Consider the following 20,221-nt stretch of genomic DNA (forward strand, 5'->3'; position numbering starts at 1 on the left):
ACAAGACATCAGGGAAATACAAAGCAACTCTGTGAGCAGCAGAACTAATGAAGCCTAATTTCTGTTTTAACTCTTCCACAGTTGGGCTTCATACTTTCTTCCTCTCATGGACTCTCTACTGCTCCATAAGGGCACACTTACGCTGAAGCTTTTCTCTGTACTAAGAAGCAAGATCACACTGAAGCTGTTCCTTCACTAGACCCACCAATGGAACCTCTCTAAGTCTTACTAAATGCTTAGGGAATATTTTGAAGACCTTTACCTTTCTAACAAATTTGGTGGAAATCAGCCTATGGTTGGAAAAGTTATTCCTGAAAAAGTTGGTAAATGCACGCACACACAAGTCACAGCACAATTACACAGGACTTATTTCCTTAGGGAAGCAAGTTCAAAATTGTTTTACTGAAACACCACTAGAACTGCAGGTGCTCAGAAGTCAATACAAGTCTGTTAGGACCATGCTTATAGCGCTGTGGAAGCACACTTTACCCAAGGTAAGTATGAAAGTAAGCTCTGAAGCGTGAGTGCAATTAAAAGGCAAATTGCTTAGTGCCAAGCTATGAGACAGCATCTCTGACAATCTAGTCCAACACATCTCAAAGTAGGGTGCCCAGAAACAGAATTTTCTAACTTTCATATCCACTTTTGAAATGTTATGGCCTAAAATAAAATGCATTTAACAGAATTTTGATAATTTACAGATGATTCAGAGTATTTGTGCAGATAGGTATTTAGAGACAAATACAATTTTTTTAATTATAATGTATCATTTTTGGAAATTTTTAGAAAACTACAAGACTTACGTATTTCGCAGTTTGCACCGACCCATCCATGCGGACAATGGCAGGTGTAACCACCAGGCTGATCTATGCAAGTTCCAGCATGGTGACATGGGTTGCTGTCACAGTCATTTACATCAATTTCACATTCTTCACCTTATATCGGAAAAAAAACCCAAAAAACCCCAAACTTACATATAGCAGGTGCCTCAGGTAGCAAGTATATCATCAGTCATTTATTTTTTCTCTAGCTGCAAAATGCCTTATAGCTCAATAGCATCTTTAGTCTCAGATCATCCAAAGTATTCTATAATTGTCTCAAGAAATAAGTCTCACATAGACTCCAAGAAGGAAATACTATCCTCATTCAGCCAGGTGAAAACAAAGTCTGAGGGCTAAGTGACTTGACTAACCTCACCCAGATTATGTGTGTCTCATTTCTTTAAATATAAGTTCCATCCCAAGAAAATGTGGTGTAACAATTTATCATGTATATTCTGAAGTGCTGTATGATAATGCAGGTACTCAGTGCCTTTAAAAAACAGCCACTCTACAACTGAAAGCTAATTATTTTCAAAAAAAGTGCCCTTTAATTAGCACAGATCAAAAAGCACAATTTGCTCTACAAAACAGCTATGAATGGGTTTATCTATTACTATCACATTGGATATTACCTTACATGACTAACAGAGCATCAGATTGTAAATTATCTTGACAGCAGATATTTGGGTTACACCAATCATGTCAGTTTAAATGCGAGGCCAAAGGATTAAATGGTCTGCTTACCATTACTCTGAAAGTGTAAATTGATTCATAACAAGCACTTTAGGGCTTTTAGCAATTGCATATTAAGATAACGGAATAAACTGTTCCTTCAGCTCGCACTAACTAAGGTCAATGTTAAAACATTTTCCAGTTTCAACAGTGTCCAATTAGTATATTGGCTTACCTGGAAGTCTTCAAACTGTTATTTGTAAAATGCAATCTAGTCTCAAGCAGTAAGGTCATAAGGCATGTTAAATAGCTGTTAGCTTATTGAATTCTCTCCAGTACAGGCCTTTTTGCTGCAAAATCTTTAAAGTTCAAAACAGTTGCAAGTAATATCAAGAACTTTTCATTCTCACTAGACTGATTACAATTCAGCAAAGTCCAAATTAATTTGTTTCCTTGAAGAGATACAGTCTTACTTGGTATTTGTCTTCTTTCGGACACAGTGAACACTGACAACTAGATGTTCTGTGTAATGTACAAATTACTTGCCTGTATATCCAGGTGCACAAATACATGTAGCATTTAGACCTTCACTGTCACAAGTGCCACCATTCTGACAGTTGATGTTTACACAAGGATCTTTGTATAATTCACAGTGCCTTCCTGAAAAGATAAAATTAGTAATTGCCATTAACATGACCTATACTGACAGCATGAAATCAGTACATGCGATAACTTAACTTCACCTGGGTGAACACAATGATGTGCAGCCTCCAAACCTGTCCTATTAGGCTAATGACATAAGACTAAAGCCATGTATTTTATGATGGCTCAGCTTTTTACACACATGCCACCGCTCTGCTCTTCCCACCCCCCGAGGTGTTGGGATAAGAGAGGTAAGGCAATTTCTGCTAACAAGAACTGCTGGAGTGTCTATGAAAAGCCAATGGTGTAATAAAGTATAATCTGATCAGCTATCTAATATTCTTCAATAAAATGTAAACAATAATTGTCTTCAGTAAGAATTTTACATAATAACTTCTCTAATAGTATACATAAGCATTCTGATGCCTCTTATTGACTTTTGCAGGAAACTGAGGAGTATAACTAAGGCAATAAAAAGAGAAATTAACTTATTCAAATGTATAGCTAAAAGTAAATAATTGGGTTGCTCAACTTCATGCCACTACCTTTGTTCTTTCATTCTCAGGTGTAGGCTATGTGAATTCAGCAGCTTTGCCTTGCAGAAGGCAGTGCAAGCCGTATCTGGCATACAGAACATCTAGCACAGCAGATTCCCACCTGGGGATGGGGAGAGAGGCTCTACTGCCATTGCTACATGCATCATTTTTTCTGGATCTACTTTTCAGATAAAACTAGAAAAATCAATACTTGAATGATCTAATCAGTGCATGGATGGCACTGAAACATGAAAAAAGTAAATGTACATATGTGAATAATGAATGATTGGTGGGACTTTGTTCATAATGTATCTACTACAGTGAAATTAGCTTGCATTTAAAATACCTGCTTAAATTTATCCATTAATGTAAGTTTTAAGTCTAAATCTAGGCCTTATTACCAGTCTTTTCATGGGAGTGAATCCAAAGTGACCACTTAGCTAAAATTCTATCTTCAAGTTTTCCCGTTCTTATACTTTTTACAAGAATTTCAACAAACTGAAGAGCAGGACAGGATTCTGAATGCTTTCATGTGATAACACTTACAATTTACAAACACATTTTTCACTTTTTAAGGTGGTTCATGCTTCTAAATCAGTCCTGCAAACTGTAAAGATGCATAGTCAATAGAAGCATAAACTCATACTGTTTATTACGTATAAAAATTGCAATACAGCTTTGGCATCAGGAAAATGTTTCTAATCATGAGGCAGTGAATGACAGTGAAGGAATTATGTTGCTTGTGGAGATTACAGAACCTACAATGATGGAGGACTAGAAGAGGTTAGACAAATACATGTGAAAAGTGGACATGCAGCTGATCCTGCCTTACTCTTTCCCAACCTCTTTCATGAATACCAATTGTATTGCACTGGAATTGGAGAGTTTGAGACACAGAACTATACAGAGGTAAAATTAAAGAATATGAGAATGAAAAATCAATACAAAAAAGGAAGAGTTTGGACACATAATATATCAAATGTATGTATACAAGCAAATCTATTTAATGAGTGAACGATTAAAAAGGAATGAACTTAGTTCTCTAGTGTTCAACACTACAGTTATATACAGCAATGCAAGCTTACATGAGTAATATAAAAACAATCATCTCAAGTTCATAGTGATAATTAAAAAATATATAAAAGCAACTTATTGTAAATATATATATTATATATATACATATATACACATACACGATCATACTCCCTCGCTACAGACCTGCTGAAATCATTTGGTCAGTCTGTCAGCAGCAAAAAGGCAGAGCACTCTAGTTGAGCATCCTGCAGCTAAGCAGCAGAAGCCAGCAGAGCCAAAGCCCACCGGTACATACTGGCATATACTTCAGTCCAGACCAGCAATAACAGCTCTTGTCTATTTGCCAGCCAGGGGGGTATGGAGGCAGAAGGGGGGATTGCAGACAGGAAGGTCTGGGTTGGTGCTGGTAAAATTGAGGCCTCTGACGGCCTGCATAGTATCTTGAGCTGGGTACCTCAGCTCTGTTCATCAGTGTCACTGAATACCTTAAGTACTGGAATGATGAAAGCTCAGTAATCGGTAAAAACTGCTTACAGGACCAGGTCCCCTGCTTTCATTTAAAGCAAAATGTGCTGCGCACACAGTGCTTTCAGCTGCATGTACAGGTCAGATGAGAACAGAACATGAAGTCATAACATTATGGTTAAGTGCTCTTTAAAACTGTCGTGAAAAGCTGAGGGTCATTTCCTCACTAAGCCTCTGAAATGATGAATTCTGTATCTATTGTCACAGAGCAGTGCAATCACCAGCATGAAATACATATTTAGCCTCAAGCAGCTGTTAAGTGAGCATTACCTATCAACACAGATAAGGATTGATATGCTTAATGAGAAAATGCTGGGGTAATGTTCCTTAAAACATAGTCATTCTATGTAAAATATATATATCTATTTTAATACTAATAACATAAAAAATTACATTCAAAATGTTCTCACAGCATGATTCGAAACAGAATACACAAAAAAGTATCATTTTAGCCCTCCACAGAGGGATGCGTCACAGACAACTGATATGTGCTACTCTGTGTAAAGCTGAAATCCACTGCAAGATAAAAGATTTTGTATAGCTAAACACATACTTTTCTGATCTATTTTATAAATTACTTAAGAAACGCCGAAGAGCTATTCTATTCGAACCTATGTCTTGGAATAGCTGCAGTTAACATGGGAAAGCAGTCACAGACCTACTACCGTCTCTGGGCTTTATGGTCTTCTACATGAACAATCGACGTAAAACTTTCATTTTTACTCCTTTGTGCTAGTCTGTTTCAAATACTAATCTTTAATTACTATGTTTTTAACTCGCTTCACTGGAGAAAAATAAATTAAAAAAAAATTTGGAAAGCCCTCCATGTAATGGCTTCTAACAATAACTGATGAAAAATTTTATTTAACAGTTATGTTTTCTTTTAAAAACCCATCACTTTCTAACCTATCTTAAAAACAGCAGAAAAAAATACACCTAAGAAGAACAGAAAGAAGCTATTTGTCCCCAGACAAGGACATACATTCCTCACAGACCAGCTAAATCTGAACTACTCATTTGAACAAAGATTATGGGATCAGGTTCTACATCGAAGTTTGTTTCTGTTAATTTTAGATGTGGGATTTATTTCTGCTCAGTGGAGGATACTGTATATCTCTATTTGTAACAGAACCTACCATAAAAAATACATAGAAGAACTCAAAAAACGAGGCAAAACCCATCCTACCTTCATATTCAGCAAGGCACACGCACTCATAGCTATTGACGAGGTCTCTGCAGGTGGCTCCGTTCTGGCAGGGTGCAGAAAGGCATTCATTATATTCCTCTTCACAGTAAAGGCCATGGTAACCTAAATCACATAAAGAGGAAATAAAACAAGCTATGAAACACTTCCCAGTAAAAATTAACAATTAGGCAACTATAGATTGTGGGCAGATGCTTCCTAATTGAAATATACTGTGCAGACAGATACGTGTTAAGACATTGATTTTAAGGACATCTCCTTGTCAGGTGAGATTACCAAAAACATCCTGGAAGCACAATGTTCTGAGAGAAGCTCCAGCCACTGCCCCTGCAATAAACTACAGCAAGGCCATAAACACGGAGGCTGGTGACCAAGCCCACTATGAACAATGCAAATAACCACACTCTGATTGTAAAAAGGAGTAAACTAATATCAACATATCTCCCAGCTTTCTCGGATCCTTGCATCAAAGCCACCTTTCATCAAAGTGGTGATAATTGTGTAACAGTAGTTAGAATGAGAACGTATTTTAACTTTAATGCTGTAGAATTTCAAAACACCATAGAAGCATTATGATACTTAATTTTTACAGTATTCCCAAGCCATAGGCAAGTATTACGGTCTGATGATGCAGACAAAGAAAGTAGGAGCACAGAAAAGCTGTAAGACCTGCTAACAGCCACTGAGTCTTTCGTATCATGAGGTAAGAAATAAGGAGTTCATCCACTTGAAATAGCACTTTTCTCATTATTTAGTGTGTCATACGATCATCAGTCTTAACAGTAGTTGAAATTACTTTCTAGACATAGTCTATCAGGTCAAAGTAGTACCTACTCATATTAAGTAAGAGCATAAATTAGTATAGTGTAACAGTGGAAATAAACTAGCCAGAATGCTAAAATATGTTTGCCTGATTATATTGGTTACTGAGTATTAAATATAAAGAATCATAAGCCCAGTCATTTTGAAGACTATTATATTTGAAACCAAGAAGCCTGTTTAATCCCTCTTCAATAGACCCAGGTTATATTTTTGTTAATTAAAAGCTTCTTCTTTCTTTTTACTTTTTTTTTTCCTTTTCTTTTTTCTTTCTTAAGGTAGGGCTTTCCAACTCGAGAAACAATGCCTAAACTTACAGGCAATTAATACAACAACAAGAAAAAAAGAAAATGGATTGGTCATAATGTTTAGTAAGTGCAAATAATGCACCATAAGAGCTACTTTCTCCCTGATAGACAAGCACTGGGACAGAAGAATAGTAAAACTGCTACTGTGTTTGACAAATGAAAAAAGTATTGGGCAATTTGCTGGAGTCTTTCTGAATAGTTCCCCCCTTATTTCCCGGCAAATAATTGAGTGACCAGACTTGCCATTCTCTACATCTCTTCAACTGTTTGCTACGTGCTGCTAATAACTGCAAGTCAGAGCATCTGACTTGGGGCATCACACAGCCTACCTCCCTCTCAAGCAAACCAAAGACCACGCAGTTAACATCAACTGAATTGACTGGATAATTAGCACAAATTAGTGCTTCAGATGTTTTAGTAAATGGTTTCGCTTCATGAAACCATAGCACCATCTCCTCTTTACCCATCCATGAAAAGATGAGGGTAGAAAATCTAGCCCATACTATTGTCCACAGAGTAATCCCAGAGGCACTCTGTACGCAGTAGTTACTGCACACTCTTTTTCCTGTTGGCTTGTTATTTTATAATATTTGCCTGGTACTGAAAACAATGTAGACTGGGAAATTTTTTATTTCTTTTAAACAAAATCTTGCCCTCTATTTGTCAACTTTGCTCAATGTTCTTGAAATTTCATTCTGAAGAAGGTCTATATTACGCATTAAAAAAACCAGTTTCAAGTATGCTTTCATATTAAAAACATTGTTTCACAAAGAACAGTCATACAGAGAAGATATGTCATGGTATGTTAACAGTACGTAAGGACACTCTTACACCCCTACCATGGATTAATTTTGGTTAAATCAGTTAAATATTTAACCTTCTTGAGTCATCATAGCCAATACTCCCATCAACTTCCTGTTAGTGTGATATAATACCATTAATATGTACTTGTAATCTATAATATCGCAGAATCACAGAATTACTATGGTTGGAAAAGACCTGTAAGATCATCAAGTCCAACCATCAACCCAACACCACCATGCCCACTAAACCATGTCCCGCAATGCCTCGTCCACACGTTCCTTGAACACCTCCAGTGATGGCGACTCCACCACCTCCCTGGGCAGCCTGTTGCAGTGTTTCACCACTCTCTCAGTAAAGAAATTTTTCCTAATATCCAGCCTAAACCTCTCCTGGCGCAACTTGAGGCCATTTCCTCTTGTGCCGTCACTAGTCACTTAGGAGAAGAGACCAGCACCCACCTCTCTGCAACCCCCTTTCAGGTGATTGTAGAGAGCGATAAGGTCTCCCCTCAGCCTCCTCTTCTCCAGACTGAACAACCCCAGTTCCCTCAGCCGCTCCTCATCAGACTTGTGCTCCAGACCCCTCACCAGCTTCGCTGCCCTTCTCTGGACGCGCTCCAGTAACTCAGTGTCCTTCTTGTAGCAATGGGAATATAATACCATGCGTTGAAACAGTGTTTATATGCTTTTTAAAAATCTTGATTTACTCATTACATACAGCTATAAAAGCAATAGATGAATGAACATACAATGAATAATCATGCCAAGGGCATGAATAAACATGCCAGGGAAAAGACCTAAAATGCAAAGTGTAGATTCTGCAGCGTGGATTACTTCTTCCGATAATCTCTAGTTAGTAGCAAAACTTATAGACATGAAATGAGGGTATCTTTTATGAACAAAGAACCAGAGAGGGGCAGATTCTCATCATAGTAAGTAACAATCTATATTCACTCTCCTGGTCTAAATTTTCCCCCAGATTCTTACAGAACCATAGAAAATATGACAGATGTCACCTCCAGACACCATTTCCATCCCCCGTCCCTCTTACGGATAATTAAAAATAAAACTGCATGAAGACACAACAAATGTTAGTAGTACACAAGATGTATATGCAATATTACCTATTTGATTTTGCACAAAACTGTATTTTCATAGTAAATAGTTAGTTGGACCAGTAGCTTATTAAGAAACATTTCAGAATCACTTTCTCCAAAGCTGTTAGGCAGGCAATACCGAATTCATTATGCTAAATGTTATCGGTTTTTTATTAGCCTATGATGAAGTTTATCTAGCTTATGATAAAGGGAAATATCCTTATGTCATGACATCTGTAGCCAACACACAAACCAGCAAAAGCAGAAAACTTAAAAGGAAAACATATGGGAATTCCCTGTGTTGAACACAGATGTAATTAGGTATTTTGAGGTGAAAAAAACCCCACGTTTTCCACGTGTGACACACTTCTCACCTTTCAAAGGGAGCAGAGGGAAACTTGTGACTGAATAGTTGTCTGGTTTCCAAAATCAATACGAACTATCGTATCACCTCCTTGGGGTGAAGACAGCCCAGGCTGCCAGGCACGGCACACAGTGAGGGAAAGAGATTTTCTCTCTCCACGAGAGGGCAGATGTCGCCCACACACGATTCCACCCTCCTCGTCCTCGCCCCGGTGCCAGCAGCTTCCTTCTGCTGTGTGTAACTGATGGAGGGGAGAAGGTTCTGCGGCGGGACCAGGCACCCCAGGGAAAGGCGTCTTTCTGCTCATGGAGCTAAGAGGCACCCTATCATTCTTAACAAGCGTTTCTCTTTGTATTACTGCTTTTATACTGATATATAAACCAGGTATTACACTGAATTCATACATATATCCTCAAAAAGACTACATAAATAATCTCTGTGTTTTCATTAAAGAATTTAGATGGAAACAGGAAAATTTTGATTAGATAACTTCAGAACAACAGGATCCAGTACAGTTGCTTCCTCTCTTTCTAGTAACATTACGATTCTGCTGCTTTTATGTTCACAAGCAATGCCATATACAGCTATTTGCAGCTTTTGTGGTGTATAACATTTCTGTGAACATATTCAGAAAGAAAGAAACAATACCTACATTAACAACACTTCTCCAGCTGCTGTGTCCTGAGCGGGAAAAAAAACCACATTGGGCATTGCAGCTTCAAAAAGGAGCAACTATTATTAAACTTCTTTTTTCCAGGTCACTAGAAATGGGATATGCCTTCAATAACAGCACCTTCATGAACTCAAGCAGAATTTGCCAATGATGGTCCAGTTCTGATGTGCTCTCTTCAGAGACTGGGGAATGGACAGGGAACCTAAAAAAAACCCCTAAAATAAAAGTGTCCCTACGTTACCTCTTCTCCCTCTATATGACTGTCCTTCTGCTACTGGTCTTTACAAAGGCAGGAACAGATCTGTTGCCACTCTCCTCTGGATTCCCAAATCTTTCTTTCTTTTTCTTAATAACAGGGAGGCTGCCTTGAAGAGGCCAGGATATTTGCCTGATGCGCTCTGGCATGGTCTTCAGGCAGCTACATGCCAAGGTGCACCCTCTTTGCACATGGCTATGTTAAAAACTGCAAAGGGAGAAAAGATGAAAGGGAACACACAAGCTGTGTCATGCAGGCTGATGAGGAGAAGCCATGGGTTTTTTCAAAGCCTTCAAGAGCAGTTGACAGAGCAAAAGATACAGCACTGCTTGTCAATGTCTTGAGAATATCTGCACTATCAGGTTAAGAAAAGAGAGAGGGAGAAGCTTACTATTCCCTTTATAAATCAATAACGAACAAAGTTGAAAGCTTTTGAGGCTTTCTTAGACACTAGCTCCTCAACAGTGATTCCCTGAGCTTATCCACACTTAACACTTCAGCAAATCAAGGCAGCAGGACAAAAATCCCATCTTTATGGGAAGGCCTAACGGGATACAATGCAAGAGACCTCTATTTTGCAGGGAACAGCATCAGCTCATATATGACCGCTCACTAACACAGTTGCATGTGATATAGTCAAGAAATAAATGTGTTCAGTTAAAGTCTGAGCTTATATAGCAATTAAATAAGAGAAAGAGAGAAGAGCTGCTCCAGATGGCAGGACAGCAGAAAGGCATGCTTACCAGCCGTAGCCAGATTGCTTGGAGTGTTGTCTTAATGTAGAAGTGGAAACAAGATGAGGAAACAGAGGCAATAAAGGGCTCACAGGCAGTCTGGAACTGGAATTAACCTAAAGCAACTTCTGTCAGAGCCTGCATTTCCCACCCCAGTTCCAAAATGTGGGAAGTGAAAAGACAGAGAAAAGAAAAATTGCTACTGCTGCAGACAAATGTTGCACTTGCCTCTGCAAAGGCACTGAGAAAAACCTACTCTCCTATAACCATCTATTAAGCTACATGAGCAAAAAATCAAGTGCAGAGGAAACATACTCAATGGTACTACTTCTGAAGTTGCCACCATTCTTCATAGCCTGTGGAATTTTTTCTGACACTCCTCTTTCCCCCCCCCCCCCAAATGTTTTATATGTGCTATCATATATATTTATAAAGTAGAGGACAGGTGTTAATGTCTGTATACGTGCTTTGCAGTTTCAAACTTCATATCCCTATGTCTTTAAGAAAGCCAAATGCAAAACTTTGCTGTGATATGAAGCTATTCAATTTCTAGATAGATTTCTTTCACTTTGGGCCAGACAAAATGAAAAAGAATGTATAAAATATCTGCATTTGAAATTGGTAACAGCAGCTCTATTAAAATAATGCAGTGTAAAGAGGGGAAAAGGTTTAAGAGGAGGAAGAAACTGCTTTGGGATTCAGGGACTGAATAAACGTTCTATGAACAGACACAATGGGATCCCACTGGTTTCATGAACCAGGCTCTAGATGAGAAATACAACAAATGAGCACAAGAATTTTTCATCAGGATTAGTTCTTTAACATGGGGTAAGCATGAAAACACAACACAAACTATGAATCCCATGTCCAAATACTGGGTATTTCTTTGTTACCTGTAAAGGGCCAGGTGATAAGTATTAATAATTCAGGTGTGTAAGCATATAATCAAATATTTAAAGGTAAAGTTTCATGTGCAATTGAAAAAATCACACATAATACAAAGGTATTGTTGCATAGGCTTTTGAATTCCACAGAACCCTCTCAGCGGACATTTGACAAAGAAGTATATTCAACTTAGAAATAACTTACACATTTTTTCCCTCCATTCTTGAAATGGGAACATTCAAAAGTATTAGACTGCTTTCCAAGTTAACTTATACAAATCAGCTTTTCTATACAAGCTATTAGATGATGTAGGTTATCCATAACAACACTCACAATGAAAGCCAACACACAAAAAAAAATTAGTAGTAAATGCTTGGTTGTGTGTGTTCCGCAAATTGTGTGGATATGCAAGTATAATAACTATGCTTTATCATTCTTCAAATCTGTACACTGGCCAAAAAAGCATGGAAACCAAACTGCCTACAGAGCACAGAGACTTTCACAGACCTTGGGCTAATTGAAACTGTTTAAAATTCCTCTCTTGTTTAACTTTTGAGGCAGAAATAACACAGATGAAAATCCAGCTGACACTATGTCTGCTAGGAGAAACAGTACATAAAGGAAGGATTGCATTCGGGTCACACATATAGGCAAAATTCTGCAGCGCTTTGCTTCTGTAATAAGAAATTATATCCTAAAAAAAAAAAAAAAGAGCATGGCATCCCAGAACTGAACACAAAAAATAAGTGGCAGGTTCTGAAGTTTTTAAACCAGTATGTTTCAGATATACCATATAACCAATATAGAAGAGTTCTAAAATGTCATTTAATAAACTTACCATTAATATATCTAAAAAAACATATATGAATTCAGGGACATGTCTGAAAGTGAAAGACTCCTGTCTTGACTTGAAAGTCAAGTCCTGACTATTGACTTGAAAGAATTCAGTAGTCTAGGGGCTGGGACACTGATGCTGAGAGCCTGCAAGCCAGAAAGACTAGGAGGTAAAGATCATTTCTTTCCTACTAATGTATGGTAATATCTTTATGTAGTTCGGTATGTTTATTATTAACCCTTGATAATGCTATTCATACACTTTACAAATAATTGTAACAGAGACCATCAAAGTCTCTGCAGACAAAATTGTAAACAGATTCCAGCTTTTCAATATACCAGAGACTTAACTCATCCACTCTATCAAACTCCTTTTTGATGAAGATTAAAAAAAAGGTGTTAGGTCATGCTCTATAGCCACTACTTTAGGGGGGGTTTTTTTAGGAATTAGAACATAGGAATCCTCAAGTTTAATTGCTCATCTGCCTTACATGCAATAATTACTCAAACCACTGGCAAAGTGTGTATTATGATGCCTTCTAAATGCTGATCTACTAAGAAGTTGACTCCCATTTATCTGCTACGCCTTTAACTCATGAGGAAAACGTCTGAAGGTAACTGCTTCAAATCCTGCTACTAAGATTTAAAAAAGAAAAAAGAAAAAACCCATAATGGTACATTCATAACAATGAAAAGGCATAACAGAAGAAAACAAACAATTCTGACTATTCCTGCCTTGCTACCGCTTAGGTGCAGTTCTTTAATGTTCTTTTGAAATAAGTTATCCAAGTTTTTAAATTATTGACAGATTAATGACCAACTGTCATAATTTGGCCTTTAGTTCCACCTCGATATGAAGCAAGTAATATTATTTGTAGAGGGAAGTCCTTCTAAAACAAATTGTCATTTTTAAAAGTGAAGTTTACAGCAGTCTACAAAATTTTTTGAAAAAAGAATTTTTTTTTTAATACTTCCCATTGAATTTCACACATGGAGCAACACAAAAGAGTTCAATTAAAGCAGTACCATATATGGTCTTGGATGCAACCTTTATGGCTTCTCATCTGGCTAACTTTTAAATGCACAAATATTATTTAAATAAGTTTCCATAACATGAGACATGTGAGACTACTTTTAAGTCCTGTGTGACACACAATTAATTTAAACAAACCTAACTAACAACTTCTAATCAGGTTTAAGTGACAAACTTTAGAAAAAAAGGTTTTAGTTGTCCAAATATATTTAACCAGCTTTTTGTTGTTTGAACCACAGGCAAAGAACAAGCTGAAGAAGACTAAGACTTCCCTGGTTTACTTGGAAAAAGAAATGCCTAGCTTTTCCCTACCATGGTCGACTCGGGAAAGGGCACTCATGCTGGACAGCTCCCGATACTCCAGTTTGAAAATTGGATCCCTTTTTATACCAGAAATTTAGAAGAAAATTTTTAACACTAATTGGGAAATTCAGGTTTCTGTTGACTTGGCATATCTGCCCATCACTTATACAAAGGTAGAATATCTCTTTTTGTGTTTCTATTTCTACAATTCAAAGTATTTGAATCCTGAAATTTCTTCTCAGAACTTCCCAGAGCATACACAGCACTGTTATTCTTAAAAAAAGCTCTTCATCAAGCTCTGTCAACTGTGGTTTCAGTCATATATGATAAAACACTTAAAGAATAAAACATATTGATACATTTTTATCACTTTCCTTGTTGCTCAGCATTAGGCAGTTGTTCATCTCAATAGCTTCTCCATCTTCTGTAGAGATTTTTCTTGACCATGCCCTAACTGCTTGTACCGTTCAATAGCTAGAAAAATAGCAGTTTTCTGCTACGAATCCAAACAAGTTAACAAAATACTCGCGAGCCAATCAAGGAATAGGTTGATGCTACCAAGTAACTCACATACTCCTATCTGCTGAGCATTTTTTTTCCTGTCTTTCCAGATTTTTTTTTTTAACTTCAAACCTTTTTTTTCCTGTTCACTCCCTCTGCTATTTAGTCCTTCTTAGGCTGGGTGAGGAGAAGAATATCCAAAATGAGGGGTTAAATATTAAACTATTAAATTCTCAGTTCTAAAAAAGAATTTAGGAAAACAGCACCTGGCAATTTCAACTACCTGCAATCAATAAGATAGTTTATCAGACATGGAACTAATTATCAACTGATATGAATTCTAGTTTGTGGTCTCGATAAGACAGGATATGCTGGCTCTATTTAAATATGATTAGGCCTGTTGCTCTTCATCTCAATACCCAATCCTTTTTTCTAAGGATTCCTCTATTATGTAAATGAACAACAAAGCAATTAAACACTTCAAAAAGGAAGACTGAAAATTTGTAATGAGGAATTATAATCTTCACCTCCTGAAATATATAAAACAAACCACATGTTAGGAAATACTCTTCTGCATTACATAATGCCATTCTTCTGCTCAGATGAAAACTGCCCACATCATTCATGGAAACATCTGAGCTGAAAACATTTGAGGTCACTTAAACATCTGGACCTATCTTGCCACAAAAATCTAACTACTCTCTTGTTTCTGAAAAGTTGCAAGCAGAAGAATTGAGAATGCTTCCTGAAAAACTGTCCATAAAATGGAGGCTGCTTTGTTGTTGTCGTTAAATAATTTAATACATCTCAATGGTTAAAGCTCTTACATGAGATTCTTATAATCCTGTATGTATAAATTCACATCTGCTGGACAACAAATAAATTATGAAATAACCCTACTATGGTACTGTCTGCATTTCACTTCCATATTTTTCTCCTTTATAAAGAGGTATGTAATTTAATTATAAATCTGTCAAATCCAAACTACAAATTTCCACTAGCTTCATTTGTGAGTACCTCTCCAAAAAACAACTTCTGATGGTCCTTTCCTTGTGTCTAAATAGCAGTGATTTATTCTGACACCTTCTAAAAATGCTGCATTAGTAGATTTCATTACAAACTCCCCATATCCACAAATAAAATTAATCCATTCTGGTGGAGAAACACCTCAACACAAAATGCACAGAAGGTTAGTGTTTTCTATACCAGTTAAATTCAGACCTATTGGAATCAATGTAAGAAAACTAGACAGTCTAGAAAAGTTAGGACTGCTCATTGAACTGAGTTCCAAAGATTACCTTTTTTCAACAGGCTTTATAAAATTTAGTCAAAACAAACTTTGCTGTTATATCATGCTCTGGATCAGGATAATTGTATTATATAGGCACGAACTTTGTAACTGCACTAAATACTATATAGCCAGTTGTCTAAGCTATTACTAAAAGTATCTTCATTCCAAAAATCAAAACACTGCAAGAAGAAAAGTTCAGCAATAAAACTGAAATAACACAACCATGTTGTGGCCTCCCTCTCAGGAATGCGTACATCAGTGATAATCTTGCTGCACAACACAATGCCTTATGCCGAGGTATTTATAATGCTGAAACCTGTTCTTCCCACATTTATTGATTTAATGAGTGATAGTTTATTTTCAAAAATCAATCCATTATTCCTACAAAGTGATGAATGCTTTCATTCTTAAGCAGTTTCAAACTTTACTCTCAACATCTGGAATTTCCTTGAAGATCGCATGCATCAGTTACTGAAAGCAACACTTTGAAGTGTGCACTCAATATACCGTCCAAGACAAAGACATTAGCTGGTAATTCTTGTGTCTTCAGGGATCTCTCTTCAGATGAGATACTAGTTTTATGGGCTACAGAATCTTAGATAAAAGCTCACTCTTCAAGGCAAATAGGAAACTTCTCTATGTTTCACCTTGCATAAGAAGCATAAGCAGCAAGCAGTGACATCTTTCTTCCTCAAAATGCCAATAATACATGAAAGTCAAATTAAACAGTTATTTTACTTTCTTTTTGTCCTAAGCCTCACTATCCTAATCTGAAGTGTTCTAGGAGCAGATCATGGGCTTCTTTCTTGGGAGGAAAAGGAGAAGCTTCTCTTTGGAAGAGAAAGAAGCTGACTTCTTTTTAGAAAGAAAACACATCTGGATGTGGCATGTACTAATGTTCAGACTCACCACTTATAGGACTACTTGCCTACTTCAGGAAAAAAAATTGTGATTGGTAGGATACCTCCACATCCTGCTAACTAAGCAGGAAAGAAAAAGAGCTGGAGAATTGTGACTGGTTTCCCGCAAGGCAAGGCAAAGCAGCAGAGCAAAGGTATTCCTCTGAAAGGAACTTCGGAGAACAACATGCATGTCACAGTATTATGTATATGTAGAGCTACGAACTATCCAATATCACTCCTTAGCTTATCCCTTGCACACTGGGGATTTATTTTCCCCTAAACTTCTGCAGTTTTCAAGTTTATAGCTTTATAGGAACAGACTTTAAAAAAAAAAGTGCCAAAATTATTCAAATGAAAACAAAGGTTATTGGTTTTCACTCTGTAAGCGCTTAAGCAGTAGTAGACGTGCAGCACATGGTATCATTCATTCTAACTGCTACTTCACCTATTAATTACCATTGCTAAAACATATAAAGGGAGCTATAAGCACCCAATATTCTGTTACAATGGTACAATGAAGCAAAAATTCTAGAGCTAAGCAAAATGCAACCCAGGCACCATGCACTGTTAGGCTACATTATCAGTTACCAGCTGAGTCTACTAGCTATACTCACCTAAGCAGTATCTCTAGAACTTCTGAAAAGAAATAATTTATGTAAACATGGATGGCAGAACTAAACCCTTTGGGGTAAGCAATTTTTTTTTTCTTCTCCACCTTTGTTCAGCTACCTTGTTTGTTTCCACTTCTTCCCAAATGATCAGTGTCACATCTTCTATTTTCTCTACCAAATTCTGTAATTTCAATGACTGATACCTCACCTGAAAAAGATTTACCCTGCAGACTACGGTTTTGTAATACAGCCGTAGATATCCACCAAACTATATGTATCTCAGTGGGTATTTTCAGTGCTTACTCTGCAATTTTTGATTTTCCAAATGTAATGTGTAGACTCCTATCATTATTCTAAACAGATAGAACATCCACTCAATGTGTTTCATATGAAAAGAAAAAATGAAGTAATTTAAATATGTAATATATATAATATATAATATATATAATATAAAAATATTAGAAGATTTACAAAACATGTAACTGGTACAAACCAGGTATACAGAGGCATTTGTAGCTGGTTCCAACACTGCGACAAATGCCATGTGCACAAGGATTCAGAGCGCAGAAGTCAATCAGCTGAGCACATGTAGGTCCAGTAAATCCAGGGCTACAACTGCAGGAGAAGGCAAGTCTATCTGTATAACAGGTTCCATTGTTCTGGCAGGGAGATGACGCACAAGGGTCTATTTTGTCTTCACAAGAGGTTCCTAAAAACCCTAAAAGAAATAAATGGTAAACATTCTGGTACACATACAATTTTAATAACTAAAGCAAGTTAAAAGTAAGCCATTGACATACTTATACTCCTATTTTTTTTATTCTATGAACCTCTAAAGCAGCACGTGAGTTTACTTGAGCTTCAATAATTTAAAAGATTACCTTTTAAAAGAACATACTACTTCTAGAAGGAGAGACAATGATTTATTGAAGCAATACCATGTAAAAATTAGACATAAAGAAAAGTATATCCTTGTAAGGGAGTTCTTTTAATCAGATGTAGAAAATAATAACATTTGAACAAATTGCAGTATACTAACTATAGTTTTTATCACGTACACATATCACATACATAGCAATGTGAGGCGTAGTTATTGTACCCGAAAGCAAGTCAGAAAAGAATATTAAAATTCTAGCACCCCTCCAAATAAAAGAGCAAACTGTCCTTTCCATTCAACTATAATATTTTTTGATGAGTATTTGGTCCATTCGTACAGACCACCACTTTTCAGGCTCAAATTTCTCTGGAATATCACATTGTAGAAAGCTTTTAAAATTACAATACACTAATCACTAGGAATGAGAAATTAGGAGCAAATCAGGCCAGCCTCCACTCAAAAGCCATCAAGCCAGCTTTACCAATCTACTCTAACAGAAAGTGTAAAGCACTGCAGTTGCGCCAGTCTAAAAGACAAAGAACAGACCACATTGCCACTGCTACCCACAAAATTGTAGCAACATTTCAGACATCAAAGAAAATAAGTAAATGCATGAAAAACTATTCTAGGATTTGGAAAATATTTAATCAGAAAGAGAGAAAGACAAATTTGCAAAAAAAAGCAAACCACAAAATGTGCCCGATGGTGAGAGAAAGGATCAAGATGGAGGAGATGTCTCTGTTATAAAGCAGCCTGCCAACAACTCAAGAGCATGAAAACAAATAATGGCATGTGACACTTTGGATTAACAGTCAATATTGAAGTCTTATCCCTGATGGAATGAAACAGATTTTTGCCCTTACTTCTATAGTTTTTGTATCTATAAAGTCTAGCTGCTGGATTAAAAGCAGTTGATATATTAGAACTGAACCCCTGTATTGTATAAAGCTTATGATGAATACCAAAATTGAGACCAAATACCACATTCAATACATACTTTACAGCATCTCATTATCTTTCACTGATTCAGTAAATATTTTTGTTAGAAACAATGTCATTCCACATTTCAAGCAAGGTACAATTCATCAGGAAATAGTTTTCAGTTAATTTTGACAGATGTGTTACTTTCAGGGCATTTTTATTTTCTTTCTTTTCTAATTATTCATGATTCACATTCAGGTGAGTTAAACTGTAACTTTGTTTAACTGTAGATCTAGCACTGTAATCATGGGTAGCAAGTCAGGAGTTGGCATTTCTGAAATCAAGCGCATAAGAAATAGATTAATTTACATTTTAAAGCATAACATAAAACCCCCAAACATTTACTAAAAGATTCAAATTCTACAGTTCTTTCTTGATTGATTAGATTTGTTTAAAACATGGCCCAGAAAGATCGAGTGAATTGAGCATAGTCTGTCAACTTGACTGAGCTCCAAGACTTGAAGAGCGAGTGAGGGCTGAGATAATCAGCCTAAAGATGTTAAAGTTCCCAGCACACACACACAAAAAAAATTAGACTGGCAATTAATTTTAAGTATCCTGAGGGCTTCCTCAAGAAGACACACTCCATGTTTAATAGATCCACAAAAGCTCAATGAACTGCATCAGAAAGAGGGGGAAATGGATATTAAACAAAGGTGAGTAACCCACTACACAGATCTACTCAGAGAATTAACAAAACTGAGATTATTGTAACTAAGAAAAAGATGGAAAAGCCACAGCTGCACTGTGAGTTCCAGAAAAAACTAGGATATTCTTGGGCAATGTTGGCACAGGATTTTAGTAGCATCCTCGTAATATTACGTCCTGGACAAATGACTTAAAAAGCCATGTTTCCCTCATATGTTCATAAATCTTACACCAGACCTATGGAATGAAAAACACAGAAAAAATAATCCAAATAAAAAAAAAAAGTAATTAAAAAAAGAAATAACATACAGATTGAGCTTTTAATAGTTTAGTCATAAGTAACTCAGCAACAGACCAGGAAAGAAAAGCAAGTCTGGCAGGGCACGGGCAAAGAACAGAGGCAAGAGCCTTCTGCCCTCTCCATTTTGCTATCCTATGGCTCCGATTGCTTCACAGGCTTTATCAGGACCACCTGCACGCCAGTGTTGAAGATGGAGAGGTTAAAAACAGATATCATGGAATCCTATATTAGAGGTCCCTCCTGTAGATGATAATTGCGTAACCATCAGAGACTGAAAAGAACAGAAAGCCTAAAATCAAGAATCTAATTCCAGCAATGGTTTGCTGACAAATTAAAAAAGCCTGTACTGTTACCATAAAATCCCAGACAGATTTAAAAGAATCTCCAAGGACTTCCAACTATTACCAGGAGGAGATCAGCCAATGAGTCTGGTGAAATCTCTGCACTAACTCTGAAACCGGATTAAAAAGGATCAAGGAGATCTGAGGTCACACAATGACACTAATGCTGCTTCACTACAACCTTTGTGATAATCTTCTCTACAAAGAGAAGCTTACTGGCAGAT

At 36.8% G+C, this 20,221-nt stretch overlaps 1 protein-coding gene across 1 annotated transcript in view; it reads right to left on the bottom strand.

Moving 5' to 3' along the window:
- DNER (delta/notch like EGF repeat containing) overlaps positions 1-20,221 on the bottom strand; it is a 136,001-nt gene that overhangs the window by 14,972 nt on the left and 100,808 nt on the right. The window contains exons 8-11 of the mRNA XM_059822600.1: positions 17,343-17,567; positions 5,418-5,540; positions 2,040-2,153; positions 804-935 (exon numbers count right to left, since the gene is read on the bottom strand). Coding sequence (XP_059678583.1) covers positions 804-935; positions 2,040-2,153; positions 5,418-5,540; positions 17,343-17,567 — 594 coding nt within the window. The remainder of the gene's footprint in view (positions 1-803; positions 936-2,039; positions 2,154-5,417; positions 5,541-17,342; positions 17,568-20,221) is intronic.

This window comes from Gavia stellata, chromosome 11 (genome assembly GCF_030936135.1).
Source record: "Gavia stellata isolate bGavSte3 chromosome 11, bGavSte3.hap2, whole genome shotgun sequence".
Classification (NCBI taxonomy): Eukaryota; Metazoa; Chordata; class Aves; order Gaviiformes; family Gaviidae; genus Gavia; species Gavia stellata.